This window comes from Pygocentrus nattereri, chromosome 16, assembly GCF_015220715.1.
Source record: "Pygocentrus nattereri isolate fPygNat1 chromosome 16, fPygNat1.pri, whole genome shotgun sequence".
Lineage (NCBI taxonomy): Eukaryota > Metazoa > Chordata > Actinopteri > Characiformes > Serrasalmidae > Pygocentrus > Pygocentrus nattereri.
The window spans coordinates 12918899-12944601 of NC_051226.1; the positions used below are offsets into that span (position 1 = coordinate 12918899).

The 25703-nt window shown below is 40.5% G+C and overlaps 1 protein-coding gene across 1 annotated transcript; it reads left to right on the top strand.

The window, feature by feature from the left end:
* The first annotated feature begins 5640 nt into the window (after positions 1-5640).
* On the top strand, positions 5641-20564 carry gtf3c4 (general transcription factor IIIC, polypeptide 4). The gene is made up of 6 exons (XM_017715661.2): positions 5641-5941; positions 7502-8662; positions 9991-10602; positions 13272-13402; positions 15217-15305; positions 16622-20564. The coding sequence occupies exons 1-6, from the start codon at positions 5663-5665 to the stop codon at positions 16684-16686; spliced, it is 2337 nt and encodes a 778-aa protein (XP_017571150.1). The 5' UTR covers positions 5641-5662; the 3' UTR covers positions 16687-20564.
* Positions 20565-25703: the final 5139 nt, after the last annotated feature.

The following is a 25703-nucleotide window of genomic DNA, read 5'->3' on the forward strand; positions in this document are numbered from 1 at the left end:
AGATAGTGAGAGAGAGAGGGGAGAGAAAGTGAGAGTGAGAAGGGAGAGAGCGACAGAGAGAGAGAGAGAGAGAGAGAGCGCAAGAGAGAGAAGAGCGAGAAGGGACAGAGAGAGAGCAAGCAAGAGGGGAGAGAGTGAGAGAGAGTGAGAGGGGAGAGAGAGAGCAAGAGTGAAAGGGGAGAGAGAGAGCAAGAGTGAGAGGGAAGCGAGAGGAAGAGTGAGAGGGGAGAGAGAGCGAGAGCAAGAGGAGAGAGAGAGTGAGAGAAAGAGCAAGAGTGAGAAGGGAGAGAGAGAGCAAGAGCAAGAGGGGAGAGAGAGAGAGTGATTGAGAGAGAGCAAGAGTGAGAGAGGAGAGAGGAGAGAGAGCAAAAGGGGGAGAGAGAGAGCGAGAGACAGAGAGAGAGAGAGAGAGAGAGAGAGCAAGAAGGGAGAGAGTGAGAGCAAGAGTGAGAAAGGAGAGAAAGCAAGAGGGGAGAGAGAGAGAGCGAGAGAGAGAGCAAGAGTGAGAGGGGAGAGAGAAAGCAAGAGGGGTGTGAGAGAGCGCGAGAGAGAGCGAGAGGGGAGAGAGAGCAAGAGAGAGAGGGGAGAGAGAAAGACAGCGAGGGAGGGGAGAGAGCAAGAGAAAGAGGGGAGAGAGAAAGACAGCGAGGGAGGAGAGAGAGCAAGAGTGAGAGGGTAGAGAGAGAGAGAGCAAGAGAGAAAGAGCACGAGAAAGAGAGAAGGGAGAGCGAGACAGCAAGGGTGGAGAGAGAGAGAGTAAGAGTGAGGCGAGAGACAGAGCACAAGGGGAGAAAGAGAGCAAGGGGGGGGGGAGACAGAGAGCGAAAGAGAGAGAAGGGGAGAGAGAGCAAAAGTGAGAGGGAAAAGAGAGGGGGAGAGAGCAAGGGGAGAGAGAGAGAACAAGAGAGACAGCAAGAGTGAGAGGGGAGAGAGAAAGCGAGAGAGAGACCAAGACTGAGATGGGAGAGAGAGAGAGAGAGAGAGAGACAGCAAGAGTGAGAGGGGAGAGAGAGAGAGCGAGAGAGAGAGCAAGAGTGAGAGGGGAGAGAGAAAGCGAGAGAGAGACCAAGACTGAGACGGGAGAGAGAGAGAGAGAGAGAGAGAGAGAGAGAGAGAGAGAGAGAGAGAGAGAGAGAGAGCAAGGGGGGAGAGAAAGCGAGAGAGAGACCAAGACTGAGAGGGGAGAGAGAGAGCAAGAGTGAGAGGGAAGTGAGAGAGCGAGAGAGAGGGGAGAGAGAGAGAGCAAGGGGGGAGAGGGAGAGAGAGAGAGTGAGAGGGGAGAGAGAGAGCAAGAGTGAGAGGAGAGAGAGAAAGCAAGAGAGAGACCAAGACTGAGAGGGGAGAGAGAGAGAGCGAGGGGGAGAGAAAGGGACAGAGAGAGAGAGAGAGAGCGAGAGAGAGCAAGGGAGGAGACAGAGAGAGACAGAGCAAGAGTGAGAGGGGAGTAAGAGAGCAAGAGAGAGAGGGGAGAGAGACAGCAAGGGGGGAGAGGGAGAGAGAAAGTGAGAGGGCAGAGAGAGAGCGAGAGAGAGCAAGAGTGAGAAGGGAGAGAGAGAGCGAGAGCAAGAGGGGAGAGAGAGAGCAAGAAAGAGAGCAAGAGTGAGAGGGAAGAGAGAGAGCGCGAGAGCAAGAGGGGAGAGAGAGCGAAAGAGAGAGCGGGAGAGAGAGGGAGAGAGAGGGGGAGAGAGTGAGAGAGAGCAAGGGAGGAGACAGAGAGAGAAAGAGTGAGAGGGGAGTAAGAGAGGGAGAGAGAGAGGGAGAGAGAGAGCGAGAGGGGGAGAGAGAGCGAGAGAGAGAAAGGGGAGAGGGGAGAGAGAGCGCGAGACATGCTCTAAATACATTTCATTATCATCATTATGATTATATCAGTGATTGTGTGTTTTGGGTAATGCGCTGCAGCACCTCTCCCCAGGGTTCATGCAGCTGAATGATTAAAGCGCGTATGATGAACCATCCGTCACCGCGTCCCTGTAGGACTCGAGCAGGATGTGCTCAAAGTGCTCTCGCTGAGGAGAACTGTGAAAATTAAACAGTATAATACAGACGTTTCTGAGCAACACCTACCAGCACCACGAGAACAAAAATCTAAATGATCTGAAAAAGCTCAGAGAGCCACTCTCACATTATCTACACCCTTAAAAAGGGGTTCATCAAGGGTTCTTTAATAAAAGCTGTGGTCATTTACAGAACCCTGACACGTCAAAGAGAGAGACGTTTTTTCCTCTCTGTAGCACCAGTTATGATTTTGTTAAGCTCTTAGCCAAAGGAGCTTTATACATTACCAAAAAGGTTCTTTGACTTGTAACATACCTTGTTCTACATAGAATGTCCTTCAATGGTCCTTTAAAAGGTCCCAAATTATCTTCTACCATTTAACTGTGCAAAAAAGCAGTCCAACATTCAAATGGTCCTTTGAGCTGTCATAGTTCTATATAACCATTGCCTTTATTAAAGAACCTATGGAGAACCCATGAGTGTACTGCGATAAACTCCTCCTCTTTTTAGAACCTTTAGCTAAGTGTATCAGTCCATCAGTACCATACCATAACGAGCGTTCAATCCTACTCTATATATTCTATATTCTACCACAACTGGAAAAAAAAAAAAAATATATATATATATATATATATATATATATATAATACAAATCAAAACACATACATTACACCATTAGAGCACATGTTCTTTAGGAAAAAATAAAAAGATCAATCTCATATGCCTAATGAACTATTAGAATTAGTGAGTGCAAATCCAAAACAGCTCAGCCAATTACCCAGGTACAAATAGGATATGAATACTGAAGGATGTCTCGGCTAAGGTTTGTAACACATAATCCGATAAGCCACGCGGTCCTGTAGGACTAGGCCTGCTCAGACGCAGGAAAAGAATCTAAGAGACAAGAATTGATGAATGTTTAATCCAACAATTCCACACACGTCTAGGAGAGATCATCCTGAGTCAAAACCCACAAATGCTGCACAGCAGGCCTCTGAAATATTCATACCATACATGCTTCATTAAGATTATAATACACTGAGGTCCCCATTTACTTATTTATCTGATTATTGAAACAAATGACAGAAAGGGGGGACATTAAAATATTTGTGCCACCATCACATATTTGTCTCGCAGATTTGTAACAATTTGTTTGATTACAAAAGAAACCTCTGGATTGCTAAATACTTCTGACAACACAACTCTTTTGGTGGAGTACATTGTCCATGACTGGATTCAGAGAGTTTTAATGAAAGCAGGCTGTTCTGTAGCCTGCCAAGAGCAGGAAAACAGGCAGGAGTTTTGAACAGCTATTAAGCCAGCAATAAAGCATCACACTTATAGGTAACGCTTTATGTCAAGGCCGCCTACACAGGGACTTCATAACATATGCATAAGCAATGAATGACATATTAAAATGCCATACTTAAGTATTTAGGAACAGATTTTTAACAGTATTTGCAAAATGGCATAAGATGTTTTATGAAGTAAATGACACTGCATTGACAAAAAGCCCCTTAAATTAATGTGACACACATTTATTTCACTTACAATATCGTTATGAAGCATCATTCCCAAGAAATAGAACTGTAGTGTGTTTTTCCACTTTAATTTTGTGTGTGACTCCAAATCCAGGCCTCCATTGGTTAATAAATTTGATTTCCATTGATGATTTTTGTGTGATTTTGTTGTCAGCACATTCAACTTTGTATAGAACAAAGTATTCAATGAGAATATTTCATTCATTCAGATCTAGGATGTGTTATTTGAGTGATCCCTTTATTTTTTTGAGCAGTGTATATATATATATATATATATATATATATATATATATATATATATATATATATATATATATAAACATCACTGCTGTCGGAACAAAACCTTGTATCTCCATTTTCATCGTTTTGTCTTCAATAATCTTTAATCATGCAGTTCTTTACACTGTCACAGGTGCACTAATGTCAAATCCCTCTGCTAGCACTCCTGATAGGCATCATATGGTCACAACAATTAATGATCTCTCCTGTATCTTCCTGACCTAAGATAAATGGTGTCACTGGTTCAATTAATCAAGCCTATGGTGTCCACAGATGACAAAGATTAGTCTGTATTTAACAGCTCACTCTAAAAATAAACAAACATTTTTCATCAGTGCTTTTTCGGAAAGCATGATGCACATCCACCACTCACAAACATTTAAGTAGCCTGCTGAAACAACAACATTCTACCAGAGAACTAGAAGTAAATAACAAGAATTTCAATTTTTGTCCTAGATTGAAAAATCCCTTGACAGGTCATTGGCGGGTGAAACAAATATTGTCAATGAGCTGTATTCTATGTGATTATTAACTGAAACAGTATTTTTAAAAAATATGACAGATATTTTTCCACATCTATTTCCTGTATGTTCAATATTGACAAATATAATTTATATTTTGTCGCTTTTTTATTTCTACATAATGTCCCATAAACACGTAACATCCATGTATGGTTAAGGATTCTAAGGTCTACTAAATGACTTTAAAACATCATGTAACACTAATTTGTATCTCCTTTGGTTGCAATTAAAATAAAACTGGGTTTATTTCTGCCAAAAATTCTATTTCACACTGATGGTACTGATTTCTTTTTTCATATTAGTCATATTTAATACCTGTTAAAATTCTTACATTTCTTGGTTCCACATAGAAACATATTTCATGCAGCCTTCTTCCTTTTCTTTGCCACTGGAGTAACAGCTTGAATATATTAATGGGGATTTTTCTCCACTGATTTTTCTAAGTTTTTGTATAATTAAGTGGTTGAGATGTAACGCCAGTCAGAATGTGAAGTGCTTTGTTCTAGAGAAAGTTGCTGAGTCAGAATTGTTCATAGTTGTGGTGATAGGAACTAGGCGTCCACTTCTAAAAGCACCCTCAGGGAAAGATATTACATAAAATGCTTATGAATATGCTGCCTCATATGAGACATATTGTTTTATGTTTTATAGTTATGTGATAAAGTTTTGGCTTAAAATGTATTTGAACGCATTTATTTTAATCCATACTTGGCAGAGGGGTATGTGGTGGGCATTGTAAGGCAAATTCAGATCTGTGACTATTTTACCATCGTAAACATTACATATCTCCACAGGTCGCAGGTTGGTTCACTGGGTTTGGATAGTAAATAAATTATGATTCAGAAATTTGGAAAAATTGGTGGAATTCCCTTTTAAGTGTTCTGTAACACATTAAATATTGCGTAAATCTTTTTAATAGACTGATATTTAATATCTTACACCCCTTCCTTTTACTTTAAAGAAATGACCCTACTCTAAACTTGCTTTTTGGCTTTCTTTTTCATTAAACAGTAACTCTGGCTTATTTTCGATGGGAGAAATAACTGCATTGTATTCTTTTCAGTGGACTGTCACTGTGTGTGTGTGTGTGTGTGTGTGTGTGTGTGTGTGTGTGTGTGTGTGTGTGTGTGTGTGTGTGTGTGTGTGTGAGACTTTCTGTACACGCGGAATTTCCTGTGGCCTTCTTGTATAGGTTTTCTAGATGGAGGATTTATTGTAAATCTGGCAACCCAGCCAGAGCACAGCCGCGCGCTCTCTAAGCCCCTCCTCCTCCGCTGCCGCCACTTCCTGAAGCCGCGGGGTTGTTTTCCTGTGTGAAGAGTGAACATGGCTTCTGCCGAACCGAACCGCGGAGGCGAAGCGGAGATGGAGGGCGATTTCTGGGCTCAGCTCGGCCCGGTGGTCAAGAGGGACCCGGCGCTGAAGCTGCTGAGCCCCGTGAGCGGCCTGGAGCCGCTGACCTGGTCGGATGACCACCGGCTCGCAGCGTCCACCAGTAGCAGCGTGTCGCTCATGGAGCTGGTGCCGGACCTGCAGAGCGCCGGGCCGGACTTGGTGCTGCACCGAACACACATCCCCCTTCATCAGTCCGCCTACGAGCTCCAGGTAACTCCGCGGCACCACTATCCGCTCTTCCTCCGCAATAATATTTAAAGGGGAATTCTATCGATTTGTAATCATAATTCTGTCGTTGCGACGTCAACAAAGTGATCCAGGGTGTTTTGATGATTCGTTGTGGAGAAACAGACTGATTTCTTTACAGTGGTGCTGAAAGGAACCAGGGATCGCCATGTTTACACTCATTTTATTCACAAAACCAGTATCGAACCAGTATATGAGTTTATATGCAATGTCATTACATGACTATTAATAACCATTTGATGTAATAACTTTCTGTGAGGGAGCTTTTAGAGGTGGATGTCTGGATCCCATCACCATCACTGTGAACAATTCTGACTGTTAAGTTTGTCTAGAACGGAGCATTTCACACCAAACCATGCTGAATGATTTTGTTTTGAAAAATTGGTGGCAGTCCCACTTCAGTGTGAGCTGTTTTTCTACTGAGTAACAATATCAGTGTCTTAAATGTTGTTTTATGTAATAAATCTGTTTCTCTCCTGTTATCGGTATCCTGCCATGATCCAGAACTAATCATCCAACATCAGTACTTGGCCTCACTAATGGTCTTGTGGATGAATGCCATCAAATGTTCACAACAATGTTCAAGCATCTAATATAAAGCCTTCGCAAAAGAGCAGAGGCAGTTACTGCAGCAAATGTGGGACAAACTCCCATCTTAAGGGGGAATTCCAAAGTTTCTGCATAATCAGATTGTTTAGCGGTTAAATGTGAAATGTGCTATTGGAGTAAATGCTATATTTCTCTTCCAGGTGGATTTACTTTCTGCATGTTAATGTAGGTATTGTGTTCGAAAGTACACTCGAGCTGCATCATTTTGGATAGTAAAAATAAAAAAAGCTATATTTGTGTGAACACTTGTTACTGTTACCACCACTGTAAAGAAATAAGTCGATAAGTTTCCCTACAAAATACTGTTTCACATCAAAATGACTGTAAACATCTATTTACATTTTAGTGATTGAATAAAGCAGAAATATTTAAAAACTGCAGAATTCCCCTTTAATAACCTTCATTTCAGAGGAAATGTTGGAAGAGCAGACGTTTAGACATAGGTGTGGTTAAAAAATTGGTCTTAATGGTATTATTTTGATTAAAATTACTTGCATTTATTGGACAGCGTAAATGCCTTGATTGATCCAAAATTCTTTAAGATCTGTAATTGGTCAGGATGCTGCACAATAAGCAAATTCTGCACGGACACGGATATTGAAACAAACAACGAAAAAACAGCAAATGCCAAAAAAAACAAAAAGCCTAACTTGCATCATTCTGATCGTCTGTCTGACTCTGGACGCTCCTTTTGTGGTGTTTATGTAGTCAGAATCTGAAGCATGAACATACTGAATGTTATTAATTGGGATTAGGTGCTCAAATATCACAACTACTTGCACACACTGTTCTCAGTATTTGTGGACTAGACTATGAAAAATATCAGCAAAAAATGTGTTTTGAAGTTGGACCAGATCAAGAACATAGTTTGTTTTTTCTGACCTTTTCAGTACAATCTTTGTTTTGTATGAACAGGTGGGTCCAGAGGATAAAGTGCAGAAAGCAAAAGAAAAGCTTGAAAAGTCTGATGACGCAGCTGTTAGGCAGGTCTTTATGATGGACAGAATTATGAATCCCCAAGCTGGGCCTTTGCAAGGTGTGAAGTACACAAGCTGGTCACCCCTTGGCTGTGATGTGAATGGCCGCTGCCTTCTGGCCTGCCTGACGCTGGACTGTCGCCTCACCATTCACAGCAGCCACAAGCGTTTACAGTGGACACAGCTCCTGGACCTCACTGAACTATATGGGGAGATGTTAAAGTCCAGGAACTACTCTGTGCAGAATGAAGATGTTTCTCAGCCCTCTCTGGACGACCCTGGTGAGCTGCAGAGGAGGTACCGCATGCAGACACCTGTGCGCATGGAGTGGTCCAGTTTGTGCAATACGCAGCAGGTTCAGAGCAATAATGAATGTAAAGACATTGGAACAGTTCTTCTGGCAGTGCTGATGGAGAATGGGGACCTTGTAGTATGGCAGTTTCGCCTGCCCATGCAGGGGAAGGGTTCCGTCGTTTCCTGCAACACAATCAAATCTGGCGTGTCCTCGCCGAGTGTTCTGGCTTGGTGGGAGTATGAGCACGGGGGCCGCAAGATGAGCGGCCTAATCGTGGGCAGCTCAGTAGGCCCAGTGAAAATCCTGCCTGTCAACCTGAAGGCTGTGAAAGGTTACTTCACCCTCAGGCAGCCTGTGGTGCTGTGGCAGGAGACGGACCAGATCCCTGTCCACAACATCAAGTGCATTTCACTCTATCATCCGCACCATAAGTGTAACTGCAGTCTGGTGGTGGCAGCACGAGGCTCTTATGTGTTCTGGTGTCTTCTGCTCATCTCCAAAGCTGGTCTGAACGTTCACAATTCACACGTGACTGGACTCCACTCCATGCCCATCATGTCTATGAGCACTAGCCGGAATGGGGGCTCCATCTTCACCTGCTCCATGGATGGGACAGTAAAGAAGCTTATTCCGGTCTTCACCGATGTGGCCGTTGTGTTCAAGCAACAGGAGATAGCCCTGCCTGAAGGAGTGGTGGGCCGGCGGATCCACGGCATCTCTGTCAGTCCTAACGGAGCCTACCTTGCACTGGCCTCCACTGAGGGCTTGACTAACGGCTTGCACCCGGTCTCCCGCAGCTACCAGGTAGGGAGGCACTGATAATTAACCTCTTGTTGTTGATTACTACAATAACTCATAATTGTACTGCATTTTAAAACTTAAAATCTTAAAAAAGTTCACACCATGATCAATATATGAGGTGCGGTGAGCAAAGGACAGGTTAACATTCATAGACGAATGCTACATTTTGTTGGGTTAATGTTGTTTAAAGACCTTTTGTACAGTTGAAAAGATACAACAAACTGCAAATAAAAAACGAGCTGCAGAACTCAGAAAGCACTTTCATCAAAATGACTGCACAGACGCTACATTTCATAAACATGGTGCAAATGCAGAAAACACATACAATTTCAGAAATGCTGATAAGCCAGTCACAACACAACGGATGTGTTTGTGGAGGACACTCAGAGAGTTCAGAGCCATTCAGTCTTCCTAATTGTGTGCAGCACAAACATTCACCAGTAAAAGCTGACTTTTATTTGAGTAGATTATGACTATCACCGTATGGTAATGAGAATTAGCTGTAGAGTATAACTGTAAACGTTTTACTAGTAATACCAGATGACTACCACAGTACAGCTATGACATGTCAAAAAGGAAACTAGCCAACCAGGTTAACCATGAACTTGGGATGTGAGTGTCTGTGGTCTTATCTGCTTCTGTTACTGATTTTCCATCATATATATTCCATCTACCTTGAGCTCTTTGAGTCTTCTAGAGACATTTCCATTGTGTTGTGACTGGCTTTGCTTTCTGTATTTGCAGTGCGTTTATGAAATGTAGTATTGGTGTCATCATTTTGATTAAAGTGCTTCTTGAGTTTGCAGTGTATCTATGAATTTGCAGCATGGTAAAATGCAGCATCCATGTTGTCATTTTGATGAAAGTATTTCCTGCTTTTTGCAGCTCATTTTCATTTGCAGTTTGTTGGGTCTCAGCCACCGAATCTTTGATATTGGCTTAGCAGCCAACTAATTACACTCGCACTGCATTGGAATGCTTGTGTTTATTAAAGATCAAATAATGTTAGTCATATTGCAGCACTTGCTAAGATGAAGTACTAGAAAGTACAAAATGAGATCACAGTACTAGTGTTTCATGTGTTAATTTAGCCCACACAGTGTGAAAGGCAAAGAAAAATTCAAAATCTGAATCAGCCATAGAAATAAAAAAAATCAATGCATCTATAAATGTAAACTGTTGTCTTTTTTTAACAAATGATTAATGGCCATGTGGGTCACAGCGTGGGCAAGCAAAAGGGGACGTCTTAGCGGTTGTTGGCTATAATTCCAGTATTTTTCCCTTTATCGGCAAATAACATAAATTTCTGTATTGTGCACCCCTACTACCAGGTGCAGTTTATGACGCTGAAGACTCCAGATGAGGCTGCAGCTGAGCTCCTGGAGTCACAGCAGCAGAACCTCTACAGGCAGACAGACCTGCTGGACCTGGTTCGCTGGCGGGTGCTGAAAGACAAACGCATCCCACCCTTCCTTCAGGATGAAATAGATGACAAAGTGCACACCTCAGGCTCCACCTACCTGTGGCGCTTCAAGCTTTTCCTTCTCCGCATCCTCTACCAGTCCATGCAGAAGGCACCAGTGGAGGCACGGTGGAAACCCTCACACCAGGACAGTAAGGTGTTTCTGGGTGACGAGGAGGTGGGCGGAGAGGAGGGCAAGCATGGGGAAGGGAGCCAGGTAGCCGAGGCCGCCGGTCTGGAGGAGTCCAAACAGAAGGAAGCTGAGAGCAGCGAGAGAGCGACAGAGTTCAGCGAAGAGCAGATAAATGAAATCACAGCATGGATCGAAGAGGTAGAGTCCCACCTAACACGTGAGCACATGAAGAGAGTGCTGGGAGAGGTATACCTCCACACACTAATTACTGAGAATACCTGCATCCCCACCAAAGGGCTCTGTGACTTCCTCTCAAATGATCCCACCAATGAAGACAGAGCAGCCAAGGTGAGTTCTCATACAACTAATATTACTGGAACAAATACTGAATCCTACAGTAGATGTTGTATATCTGCTGAGGGCTGTTGCAATCAATAAAACACATACTTTACAAATTATTTTGATGATTTCTATTTGTATTTTATGTTTTAAAAGGAGTAAAAAAAAGTCACAATTTTGCTCGTATTTGTGTGTGTGTGTGTGTATATATACATGATACATATACATATATACATATATACATATACATATATACATATAAATGAAATCTACACTGTTTGTACATTTTATTAGCTGTATTTACCATATAGGTGCACTTTGTAGTTCAGCAATTACACACTGTAGTCCATCTGTTTCTGTGCATACTTTGTTAGCCTCTTGTGGTCACAGGACGCTGTGGTGGACTATTCTCAGTCCAACAGGTGTTTAAAAACACAAGCAGCACTGTTGTGTCTGATCCACTCATACCAGCGCAACACACACTAGCACACTACACAGTGCTGAGAATGATCCACCACCCAAATAATACCTGCTCTGTGGTGGTCCTGTGGGGCCCTAAGGAGAAGAACAGGATAAAAGGGGCTAACAAAGTATTCAAAGAAACAGAAGGAAAAAGAGGGTAAATACAAGAAGGTGGACTTAATAAAATGATCAGTTTCTATATTACACTTGCTAGTATAAAATAAGTGCATTATTGTGTTGCCAGTGACGTGTTGTTGAGGACATTACTGAGGAGGCAGAGATAGCTTGGCTTTCCTGGCAATTATTCTAGCTGATGTTAGTTAGGTCCAGAAACAATGTAAATATGTTTCTCTGCCAAACTAACAAGTTGGCAGATCATCACCTGAAAAAAATGACCTTGTGTACAAGGCATAGAGTGTAGAGTGCTCATTGTCATCCAACGTTTTGGATGTAATGATACGACTTTTCCCCTTACGATGCTGAAACTGCATACCAATAACAATATGAACTCTGTCTAACCCCCATGTGTCAAACACAAGGCCCGCAGGCCAAGCCAGGCCTGTAGCACAGTCCTATTCCACCTGCAACATATTTGAATTTTCTATTAATATTGGCCCATTTCACCATGAGCTGCACTACAGTTCCCAGCATACACTGCAACATAATGTGCTCGTGCTCCCACCCTCATCCCAACAATGATCTATGGGACTGTATTACAAAAACAAAACAAAAAAAAGATGCCAGGTGTCTAATTCAGGCGAATTAGCAACTTTAGAAAACCTACTGTACACTGGGGACATTTAAAGAGGTTTGAATTCAGTCCCTAATTTTTGCTATTGCAGTTTTGACATATTTTGAATAAACAATGGCCAGTCGGGATCATGGCAAAATATTAAGTAAAATAAACACGGCTGGCCCTTTTAGTGGTGTATATTGCAATAAAAAAGCGTTGGGACACTAATCCAAATGTCTTTATATGTCATGTTTAAATGAGAGATGTAACTTAAACACTCCTTCTGTAATGCTTAAATACTGATATGAAGTAATATTGTCTCTTGGTAATAAAATATCTTGACTGCAGATACACTGCAAGAGAAGGCTGTAGTGGAGCATCAGGTGTGCAGTCTCATGCATTCCATACTTGGAAGACTTCAAGCTATATCTAAAAAAAAATATGCAACAAAATAATAACCTATATAAAATACTAAATATTCATCTACATAAAGGAGAGGCACTAAGCTTTATCCCACTAAAGTCTGAGTATTTTTATTTGCCTTACTTTAGTTTTCAGTTAATTACTGTTATCATTGCTGGTTGTGGTAACGTCTCTGATTGATGCAAATATAGAAATTATAATTTTAGCCTGTAAAGTAATGAATAAACAAGACAAATTGCATTCAGAGAGTGTCCCAAGACTTTTGAGCATAAACATATTGTTGATTCTAAACATGTCATGACTTTACTTGTTGTCATATGATCTGTGTGTTGTATGTATAGATTGTTGAATGCTGCTTATGAATACTGGAACACTGTTCCTTTGAATTAGTTTGTTCAAGTTCTTTTACATCTACCAATACTCTAAAATGCAGAAATCTACCAACACTGCACAGAGTGTCAAAATTATGAAGAAATCTAAACTTAAATAACAGACTTATAACTCTGACACGAGCACATACTATCACAAACTCAAACTTTTTTCAACGCAAATGTCATAGTGTTAAAACAGTGTAAGTTATAACACAATGTTCGTATTTATGTCATTAACTTCATTTTTTATGAATTCTGTTATTATAGGAAGCATAATCCTTTCACATATTAGGATAAAGGTTAATCTCAAATATAGCTGCAGCATTAGATTTGTACTGTAAAGCTTTGCAGTTATGAGGAAAAAGGGCAGGAAGACTGTAAACAGAGTCAGGCTAGAACCTATTATAGTAATACGTCGGTTTTATTTAAGGACGGTGATGTGTTTCAACTGTGTTTGCACAAAAAGTAATAATCTAATGCATAGAAACTCTGGGGAAATAAAGAAGCACAACAGTAAAATGTGTGCTAATGGAGGAAGCAGCTCACACGTCCAATCCCAGCATATCTACAGAGATGGAATAGGAAAGAAATAGGTAACCAGTAAATCTAGGCTGCTTGGAAATGTGTCTAGTGGGTAGCAAACAGTGTGTGGCTTATGCTCAGGCTGTTATGTCCTGCCCCCACCACAGGTTCTGATTGGTCACATAATGAAGAAGATGAACAAGCAGACGTTTCCAGAGCACTGTAGCCTGTGTAAAGAGATCTTGCCCTTTACTGACCGCAAACAGGCTGTGTGCAATAATGGACATATGTGGCTCAGGTAGGACTGATTCCAATATGCTGTTGTTTCTGTATAGCCTCATCATATTCCACTCACGCTCCACACTCCATATTACTGCTTAATACACAAAACACGATTATATTCAGCTGCAGAGTGATGCACGTTCTGGTACAGTCACATGCAGAAGTTTGAAGACCCCTTGTCGAAGTACATTTTGTTGATCTTCTAAGAGAAAATAAGTTAACATGTCCTTTACAGAAAACACTATTTTATATATACTGACTAGCTACTTCATTAAGTACACCTCCTTGTATCTATACGGTCAATTTAGTGAGCTCCACTTACCATTATAGGTGTTTTTTATAGTTCTGCAATTACAGACTGCAGTCCATCTGCTTCTCTGCATACATTAACCCCATTTTACCCTGTTTTTCAATGGTCAGGACCCCACAGAGCAGCATATTTAAAATATACAGGTGAAGAGTTTTACTCAGTCACATATGTGACTTTATTCTCCCGGAAACAGTTTATAAACAGTATAGTTTTTTGTTTTAATAGTAAAGACATGCCATGGAAAAAGCACTCTTACATTCAAGAAATATATTCTCAATTAAATGTATACTGACGTTTACATATTGCTATCCGATTGTTATTTTGGCAGTTCTCACATCTCCTGCATCAAATTTAATCCCCAACTCAAATCAAGTCAAACGGCAGAAAATAGTCAAAAATCTCTCAACAGAAAAGATGAACAGCATTCGTTTTCTGTCAGTTCATTGTAAAAACATCACAGAAACTATAGTAACTAAGAAAATCATGAAAATGAATAGACAGGGATGCAATGATATGGGAATTGTGGGCTGATGCTGATTAAACACCAGGATACACCATATATACACACACATCCATCCATCCATCCATCCATCCATCCATCCATCCATCCATCCATCTTCTAAGCTTCCTCCTCAGGGTCGCGGGGGGGTGCTGGAGCCTATCCTAGCGCTCATCGGGCAGACACACACATCATAATACTGTTTATGTTTCGACATGTACATACTTCTCAATGCTGATGTTGATGTATACATGTTTGTAAAATTAAGTAACTGGGATTAGCCTTACATAGAAATATCACATTAATTTATCGTGGCTTACAAATGCAGTAAAACCAATAAACTGCAGGCATTTTAGCACACAATCTGCTCTTCCAGAATACAAATAATGTTTCATCGAATATTGCTCAAATCTAATCATCTTTCCAATGCCACTATTTATTATTTATTTATTTTTTAATCTTAAATTAGTTAACATCGATACTGTGACAACATGATATGATACTCAACACTGTGACACTACATTTAGTATCAAACTTGAGAGTGCCCATTTCCATATTCGGGCCTTTGATATCAACATTGAATACTGTGATTTAATATACGTTAGATCATGTGACTCATTTGCATGAAGCATTACATACTAACACTAACATCACTCAGGATCACAGGCCTGTTATTACAGTATATCAGTTATAACAGTTATAATTATTTAACAAAGCCTTAGTGTGCAATTCAGCATTGGATAAAAGACAAATGATAATGTTCCAATGGCAACAAAAAGGGATTAAATGGAGTTTACTGCCCCTAATGGTTAACACATGGAAGTGCTAGCTGCAGTGCTGTTGGTCCAGCCACTGTAAAACAAGACTTGACCATTTCTTCAGCCTCCTGCTCGTCTCTCTCTCTCTCTCTCTCTCCCTCTCCCTCTCCCTCTCCCTCTCTCTCTCTCTCTCTCTCTCTCTCTCTCTCTCTCTCTCTCTCTCTCTCTCTCTCTCTCTCTCTCTCTCTCTCTCTCTCTCTCAGGTGTGTGCGGTCCTATCAAGTCTGTCAGAATGTGACTTATCGACGCTGTCTGCTGCAGGACAGCATAGCTTCAGTGCCACAGCCTGAGGGTAAGCCCTACTATTCTATCCAACCCATACTCAATGGCCATTCCTACAACAACCTTCTATACAATAAAAACACACGCACTAACAATACCTGTAATAACGCACTGGACCAAAAAAAAAAATCTTTTCACCTTCACCTGTATAGCATCTTAAAACACACACACATTCTAATACTTAAAAACTGAATATGTTAAAGGGGAATTCTTTCATAATTAAATTGTTAGGATGTAAACAAAGCCATTCAGAGTGATTTGATGTGAAATGCACCATTAACATATAAGAGTGATAAGAGACAGACATTTTAATGCCTCTAAAAGCTCCCTCATAGAACGTTATTACGTGTAATGGGTACACTTATGCTTCCTGATGTCTGAGACAAGGTTTGAGATAATATGTTGGCCCAAAACAATTTTTAAAAAAAATTCATTCTTGGGGGTGGAGCACATGCAGGGTGATGTAAATCAAACTAGTAAGAGTTGCTAAGTTTCTCTACAGTGTACCTTTTCAAATCAAACCACCCATAATGACTGTTTACATCTCAATGATTTAATTAAGCAGAAATTTTGAAACACTAGTGGAATTTCCCTTTAAAACACTTGCTTATTTCTTTGCAACGGACACCTGTACTCCCTGTTACAGCAGGCATGTTCAGCATTTGGAGCCTCATGCATGAATATAACCTTGTAGCCTCTAATACCTCATACAGAATCATACACAGATGCTCATTCATTCAACACATTTGCCCTGTGGCTAATACTAACCCATGTACCCTGCCTCTAATGTCATACTAGCATGTTCAGTTTGCCTTAAATCTTACACATTTACCCTGCTTCTAATATCTCATACCAGTGCACTTACCCTGTGTATTACATCACAGCACATAAACACATGCACAACACATAAACTGACCTCAGCTCTCATTAAATGTCAGTTAAATGTCTGAAGTCAGTTTGTTGTTGTGTGCGTGCTCATGATAGCACATGAATGTGCACACAGCACATAAACTGACCTCAGCTCTCATTAAATGTCAGTTAAATGTCTGAAGTCAGTTTGTTGTTGTGTGCGTGCTCATGATAGCACATGAATGTGCACACAGCACACAAACTGACATCAGCTCTCATTAAACATGTATTAACTAACGAAACCCCAACTCTCCGCCTGCATTGTGACAGGACGGGGTCTGACAAGGTGAGCCCTACCAGTGAAACACAATCACGGAAAACACCAATTTGATTGCGGGGTTGTATTTGCTGTGGATGGTTCTTGCGTCATGCTGAATGCCTCTCTTAGGTTTCCTCTCCCTCTGCTCCCCTTCATAGATCCAGACTGGGTAAAGAAGATCTTACAAGGACCATGTACATTCTGTGACTCTCCTCTTCTCTGACACACCTGAGGTCAACACCACACTGCCCAAGGCTGCTGACACGCACCACATCCCTAACGGATGCTACTTAAACCGAGGAGGACAGTTTCTTCTTCTTCTTCTTCTTCTTTTTCATTTTTATACCAGATAAGCCACTATAATGAAAGTAATCTGAAATGACCCCTAACCATATAACTTATGTTTTTGATTTTTTCTTCTTCTACTGTAACCCCGTGGCTATTCCAGTACTTCATTTTTTCTTTATGTAGCAAAGAGGTCAGCAGTGTGCAGAAATGGGATGACTGCTTTCCTCCAGCCATAGATACCTTTTGCTATTCCTATCTGAAACGCATTTTCTGTTGTCCCAGAGATTGATCTGATGGTACTATGACACACTACTTTTTGCCATAGACACGCATGCTTCCTCTGAGCCTCATTGTGTTGTTTCCGAATCTTAATTGGCTTTGGAAACATTTCCGTGAGCCGCAGCCTTTTCTCTTCAGATGGGAACTTTATATAGGCGGGATGAGGAGGGAGAAAAAGATGAGAGAGAAAAAAAAGCATGCACAAGAGAGAGATGTAGCGAGAGACTGAGGTAAAAGTGTGTTTTAAGACTGATTCGGTTCTTCCCAAGGGGCAGGCCTCTAATGAGATACCAGAGTAATGAGGTGCAGTTTCCAGCCACAGATGTGATTCTCATTTTAATTAAGAGGGGGGCGGTTAGAGTGCATATTGTTAAATATAGTTAACCCTCTTTTTGAGGAACCATGGGGAATATATACACAAGCCATGGAGTTCGACCCTACAACCCCCTGCCCCATTCCCTCTACTCCTACACAGGGGTCAGTGGCACGAGATGAAAGATGGAAACAAGGCCTGTCAGAACTGGGCGTTCAGCTCCGTCGTGTTCACTCTCATCCTCCGCTGATCCCAGAGCGTACCCTGCTTCCTCTCTGTGGTCACAGGAGACGATCACTCGCCCACAGGGCTGGGCGTGAGTGGCAGCTTAGGTCTCTGATGATTAGGCAGGATGAAAATGGCTGTGTGATTACAAATAATCCAGCTCTCCAGTTCTCATTCAGTTAGCTCTAGCTTTTTCACAGAATGTAGTAAAAAGCAGCTAGGTGCTGTTTGTGTTTCTCGTTGCTATTGCTTTATTATTTTTTTGTCCATGGTGACACCCAAACAAAGCACTCACTGCAGCCAAAGGCATGAATTGTGTTGTTTAGAAATGTCCACCAACCAGGGGTGCACTGAAATAGGAATCGTGTGCTGATGCCAATATCTGATATCTTTTTGCACATATGAGCTGACATTGATAGGTAAACATAAAAAAATAAAAATTTGAGACTACATCTGCCTGGGTTAGCTTTACTTCTCAGACAGGAGTTTAGCCTAGTCCTGGGCTACAAGGCATTCTAAATGGAGATTCTCCATTAAAAGGAAAGTATAGACCAAGACTAGGCTTAATATATGTCCAAAAAAACGACCCTAATTTCTTACAAGTGCAGTACAGTGAATAAATGAATAAAACTCAGACGTCGTGACCCACTTGCTGCTTAAAAGTTCTGCAGTTCTTAGGCCTCTCATTATCATGAAATTTTAGCTGATGATTAATGGTTATATCAGTAATGGACAATTACATTAACAAAATATTAAAGTACTATTGTAGTAGCTGATTAGCTGTTTTGTTCCCTAGCGGTCGAAACTTAGTTGCGCCAAACTGATGACAGAAAAAGATGAGCTGAAATAAGCAAACATTACATTGCTGCCCTCTAAAGATTTTACTGCAAAAGAGATTGTGGTGTTTTCATAAGACACCTAACATGTCTCAGTAAATGTTTTTTGCTTTTTTTATTTACAGGTATTTGCCTTAACCCAACTAATAAACATACCCAATTCACATTTGTTGCTGAATAGAAGTAGTCACTGTGGTCAGCAAAAAAATGATCAGCTCAAATAATTATCTAATAATTATGACAGGAGTATCTAGAGTATAATAAATACCTACTCGGATAAATCTAAACATCTGTCCAATGCTGTTAATAATTTAAAGCAGATTTTTGCTTATGCCAATATGATTCCAATATTGCTGTGCAGCCCTAAATAAAACGCAGACATTTTAGTGTAGTATACCAGCATTTGTACCAATTTAAAACTGAATGGATATGAAAAGAAATGTTTTTTTTTTTGTTTGTTTGTTTGTTTCTGAATATGACTATAGGAAGAAGCTGTATAAACGTTCAGCATGCATACAGTACATGCTAATAATCATGCAGAGACTAAATGGCACAATCTGTAATGGTGAACATATTTTTTTTCCTTCCTTCAATTTGTGCTGTTTGTCAAATGGAACTTGCCCTTTTGGTGTGAGTGTGTGCTGTGCTGATAGGTGGAGACTGATTCTGTTAGCTGTGTTTTGGCAGAACCTCCTACTTCTTTAATATAACGATCTGTCAGAAAGCATTTCTACAATAATTACAGCCCCCCTCCTTCTTCCTCTTTGTGTGCACTCTCTCAGCACTTCAAAAGGAGGTTTCTTTTTCCTCCCCATACAATATTCATAACCTTTGTGTCCGTGGCTGAATTGCTTTAAACAGTCATCCGGATTATCTTCCTTACTTTTATTTAAGGTAATACATCGCATCCAAACATATATATATATATAGGCATAAGCAAATGTGTGTGTGTGTGTGTATGTATGTATGTGTGTATATTCCCTCTTATAAGATCTTATACACCCAATTTGTTGAGCCAAACATTATGCCAAGTATGAATCCTTTCATCTTCCCCAATGTTTTGTTCATGCTTATTTCTGCATGAACTTTGCAGCACAAAGCTCAGTTTTATTCATTGGCTGCCACTGTTTATAAAGTTATATAGAGGAGCTGCTGTACACTTCAGGTACTTGGGCCATTCCTTTATTTTCTGCTGCTTTTATTCTGTATTTTGTCATGTCACCACACCAGATGGGCCAAATTCCAATCAGTGAAATCAAAATATATATAAATATAGATATAGATACAGACTTACATATCTGTATAATAATCCTTTATTCTACTAAGAAAAACTTCATATAATGCTATATTATGTAAATAAAACTTATGTTTTGTAAAGTAAATTCTGATTATTTTATTGTTGACTGGATTGTTTCATATTAAACACTAGTACAGTTTCTTAATAAGCCTTATAATACTGTGACTATTTACACTATACTCCTACGAATTTGTACACTCTTAAAAAAATCAAGGTGCCAAAATGGTTCTTTAGAGCAATGGTTCTCAATCCTGGTCCTAAAGTACCACTGCCCTGCAGCGCCCTGCAGTAACATGTGCAGCTGACCATAACAAGGGCTTGATAATGAGTTAAAGAAGGACAATGGTACTTCAGGACCAGAACCATGACTAAGAACTGCTTTAGAGCAACGCCACAGATCAGATGTCTTAAAATACAGACAATGAATTCCAGTTTCTGGTCCTGGATCTTGTAATCACTGGTCAGTATGACATTATGTGGCCATTAGTTATATCAACAGTTCAATTATATACCATTTGATGTTAAATTCAGGCCATAGAAGAACCACATTGGATCCATAAACAGACTTTTTTGAATGGTTCTTTAAAGAATAATTTCTGTAAACAAAATAAACCTGGTTTTTGTAATCACTGGTCAGTATGATACTCTGTGACACTAGATGGTCAATCAGTTACATTGACAGTTCAATTAAATATATTTTGTTGCTAAATTCAGGACTGTAAACTGAATTGAAGATCTAGCCACTGTCATAGAAGAACCACATTTCCAAAGGAGACTCATGGATAGTTCTTTAAAGAAAGATTTCTGTAAACTAAATAATGTAAATGTTCTAGGGATGTAACAGTAAAAAGTATTGTAACAAACTTGTTTCATGTATCGTTTCATGACTAAAAGTTTGTGACTAATGTGTTAGCTTGGGGCTAACATTAGCTTGTGGATAGAGTGTTAGATGGCCACACCTTTTGTTTAAAGTGTTTATACAATTATGATATTGAATGCTCTACTAAACTAAAAATAGGAACATTAATGTATTAAAATGAACATTTTTAACCAATCCTTATTTTTTTTGCATCAAAAATGTATTAAATTGCATTGCACTAAATAGAATTCTGATGTTCCACCCCAAAAGGGTCTATACCAAAGAAATGTTTCTCCTGGAACCTTAGACCCATGACAAGAACCAACAATAATTGACCTTATTATTAAAATGTGTAGTTTCATATAAGATTGTAACTTTAAAGTTACAGAAAACTATGGTATGTTAATGTTATGTGAGCTTGCAAGCAAATATGCAGAACATATTTCATTTTGCCAAAAAAAAAAAAAAACTGGACTACTTAATGAAGAAACCCCCATTATTCCAGCAGACGGGGAAAAAAGATGGAGCCGACATCAATAAAACAGTGTTTGGGAGCGGTTTTGTGGGGGAAGACTTTCTGATGTGGCTTGACTCCAGAGCGTATGCACCCTGCATGAATACATTTCCTCTGTAGTCTTGAAGTATTCAGTGGAGAAGCATACCCTCAAACTTGTCATCAGTAATTACGTCTGTCTGTGGGTTGCCTTCGGGCCCAGGTTTTTACCATGGATTCTCAAATCAGGCTGTTAACATGGTCCTTTCACGGCTACACAGTCCTTCTGGGATGCTGCCAGTGACCCGTGACTGGCCAGTATGTGTGTGAGTGTATGGGGGCGGGGGTGGGATGTCAATAGGCGGCCACACTGCTTGTTCGCCAGTGTTGAGCTGCTCAAGTGGAACTAATGTGAACCTTCACAAAGGGCATGGGCAGGCCTGTTCAGCTGCTATATTAATTAAACTTCTACTCAACACTAGACCCACAGCCAGTACGAATTATCAGGAGTATCAGGAGAGAGAGAGAGAGAGAGAGAGATTGTGTATATCAGTATCAAGAGAGGGAGCGAGAGAGACAGAGTGTGAATATATTTAGCAAGGCACCTAACATGAAACAGCTCCCTGAATGCTGTGAATAGGGCTGCCCACTGCCCTGGGCAAGTGTGATCACTGCCCCCTAGTGTGTGTGCATTCACTAGTGTGTATGTGGGTGTTTCACTGCACGGATGGGTTAAATGCGGAGGTGAATTTCCCTGTTGTGGGACTAATAAATTGTAATTGAACTTATAAAGGTAAAAAGTAAATGTTTTAACAGATAAAAGAATCTCTGCTTGGCAATGTGTGATGCACTGAGTGGCAAGTAATGGCTATACTGGTAAGTGTAGAAGAACTCAACTAATTAGAAAGATAAACAGAAAAATCACCTGGCCTTTGAGATCTGTAACACTTTGAAGGTCCAAAGGGGTAAAGAGTGTGCTTTTCTCTTGGAACTACAGAGTAAAAATGCATGTATTTAATTTCAGTAATTCTTAAGAACTGCACAATAATACTTTGTATCAACTCTAATAAAAACGGTCAGTTAGCACAGTAGTGGTCCACATGAATAGCTAGTAACTTCTGATGCCTGTAAGCTGACATCCAGTATTTCATACTAGCTACGCTAAAAGGGGAAATGGTCTCAGAGCTTTATATTCAATTATTATAGTCTCTTGATAAATTAGTGGGAAAAAACTATGAACAGAGAAAAGGGATGATCAAACAGAGATTCGTTTTTAGGTTTTATCCACTACTTTTTCCACAGAAAACAGGCAAAGAACAGATTTTTAAAAGTGCCAAGGTTGGTTATGAAAGTGTCAAAGCTGCAGTAAAAAATGTTACTCAGCAGCTTTAACTGATGATCTTTTAACAGTTTTCAAACATAAAACAATGATATAGTACCAAAAACAGTTCTATGACTTGAAAACAATAGCGGAACCCTTAAACTTTCTTTTAAGAACCATATGCAACAGGTTCGTGTAAATGAAATAATGTAAAGGTATTGTGTCAAACTTATAGCTACTAGTTTAGCGTAAATCCTCACACACTTGCCTCAAACTGTTTCAAGTTGTTAAACAGCCAATCTGAAAAATGTAACGATTGCTTAATGTGTTGTAAAGATGCCTACGGGTCTTCTACTGCCGTGCTGCAATGTTCTCTAGAGTGGGACTGCATCTATCATGGAGAAGAACCATTTAACTATTATTGAAGCCTTCAGTTGGCCCTTGAGTTGTCATACTTTAATCATTGATTAAAGTATTGAAAATCTTGAAAATCGTGTACCTCCTTCCGCTTTTAAGTGTACTAAGTATGTATGTAGTAACTATCTTGCACCATTTGCTTCTCCTCTTTCATCAAGTTTTGGTAGAAAAATTCCACTTAGCATATCTTTAAGGGCCTGCGTGCCACAACACGGTTGTAAATTGACATTTCATCACTCTGGTCTGCACGGATATGCTAGATGGTAGGTCTTCCTAAAGATAAGTGTGGAATGGCTCTAAGAAGGTTCCTGAATTTAAACCAGTGTGAGGAGCCATTGTTCTCTGAAGATTCAGCCTCTCTTTGTAGATCCTTTCATGTCTGGATTTCACCAGAAAGACTGAGAGGAAACAGTTTATTTGAGGGCCTCCTTTAATATCGGCCTTTCAAAGATCTGAAAAATGTCACTGTTAAACTGCACAGCACAAGCGCTTCATAATGGGAGTGAAGTTTGGTTGAAACACATGCAACAGGATCACAAAGGCTGGCTCTTATGACTTCACCTGACATGACAATGGGAGTGGACAGCCACTCATCCATTTGCACAGCTGCTTAGTGGAAGCACCTGGTCTAGGAAACAGAATGAGCGGAGCAGAGCCAGACGGGGAACGTCTTAGAATGTAAACTTCACACATACTACTACAGATAGTATTACAACTAACTAAATAACGGCTCTCAACACATGTAGACAGACGAAACTGTTGAGATGTTAACAAAGTCATTCAGAGTGGCTGGATGTGAAATGGTGCACTGTAGATAAACTGACTGACTCATTTCTTTACAGTGGTGGTGATAGGAACCAGGGGTCACGGTATCCTTGGGGGCTGTTTTTGCCTCACAACACCCTGCAAGTACCTCTCTGCCATGAATGGATTATGAAGAGTACATTAAATGTCAAAAACTTATAGCCAATATACTGTTAAACAGTGTCTCACAAATCAAATATATTCAGAACCATTTCATGTACTTTCTGTAAGGGAGCTTGTAGAAGCACTAAACATTGCAGACATCTGGTTCTACCAATGACCACTGTCAACAGTTCTGGCTCAGTAGGTTTCTCTAGAATGAAACGTTTTAAAAATTTTGAAATTTCAGTGGAATTCCCCTTTAAACACTGGTCAGAGAATCACAATGCATATGGCTGAAATGACCTTATATGTGTGCCAGAAACTCAAGAGTTGGCAAAGTGCGTGAAGTCAGAGACTCAGTTGGCCAATTTCATCTGTGTCTGTTTTCTGTAGCAACAGTGCAAATTACTTGGCGTGCATGTGTGCGTATGTGATTATTTCAGAGGAGGAGTATGAAGAATTTATAATGAGTATTTTTGTTTTTTAAAAAGAATACCGGTAATAACTACTGTGCAAAGCTATTAGAATGAATATTTATGAGGCTTGCTATGAAATATTCATAAAGTTGGTTTAAGAAAAAAAAAAAAAAAAGCAACACACACACAAGGAGTGAAAATGGGGGGGGGGGGGGGGGGGGGGGGGGGCAGATATGAGTGAGAAGTCACAGGGAGGGACGGAAGGGGGGGGTTGGGCACAGCCTTGAATCCACTGCAAGAGCATCTGACAAAAACCCCAGGATCGCATATCTGACATCTATTAACAAAAGCACCCGCAGCATCCTCCTACTGGCGTCTCTTTTCCAACTATCCCTCCCTCCCTGCCTGAGGTGATATGAGTTTCTTTCGTACACCCGATCCCTTCTCTCTCTCTCTCTCTCTCTCTCTCTCTCTCTCTCTCACTTCCCCTTCATTCCATCTACCCAAATTAAGAAATTAATGAGGGATAGTTTCTTTACCCACTGCCCCCGCAATGTTTACCACTGATGAAATTATAATGCGGCCTCTGCTGTATTATTTATAAGCCAATTAGAGGAAGTGTTACTTGATTTGATGGGGAGCAGACACACAAAGTACATTTAACTAATAGAGAGCAAGAGAGGAGCACGAGGAAGAGATACAGCGGGAGGGAGAGCGAGGGAGAGACGGAGAGAGGGAGGAAGAGAGAGAGAGATGGAGGAGGACAGCCGAGGCTGACTACTCCTCGCGATGCTCTAGGATTACGTGGCTAATTGCCCTGCTTTATCTGTCTGTCACGGATAGCCATGCATATTTCAGCGCTCCCAAAGACTTTGATTGTTTGCACTCGTGTTGGGGCTGTAACAAGTAGAGCAGTGGCCAAAGTGGAGTGTAGTTAAAGACTGGCAGAGAGAGAGGTGGGAGAGGGAGGAGGGCAAAGACACAGAGAGAGGGGGCCCACAACTCAGCCACACTGACACATGATTAGTATGGAAGTGGGGGTGATGTTGGGAGGAACTGACGAGTACAAAACATAGTCTGCTCCTGTAATTACACTGACTGCAGTGAAAAGAAAACCTGTTGTTTTACATAAAAATACAAAAAAATATAAATTAAAAAAAGCAAACCGTGTTCTCGGGAAGTGGATTTCAAAAGTTTTGAAAAAATATTCATGGAAATTTGGCTGCATGAATTTAATATGAGTGTTCACAGAATTCTGGCAAATATATTGTTATAGTAACCATATAAAAATACGTGACTACAACTAAAAATGAACTAAAAGCTGCTGCAATTTATATACAGCCATATACAAAAGTTTGGGCGCCCCAGTTGTACTGTTGATTTGATATTGATGATCTTCTACAGAGACATTTTAGTGCATATTTGCTGAATGTAACACATACAAAATAAAACATCAAATGGGCCCTGTTCAAAAGCTACAGCACACTTTAGATCTTTTATTATTTCAATACATCAAACTCAGCAAATAAACAGCAAATGTGCACTAAAACTTGCAGAAAAAGGCCATAGTGTGTAGAGGATGTGCTAACT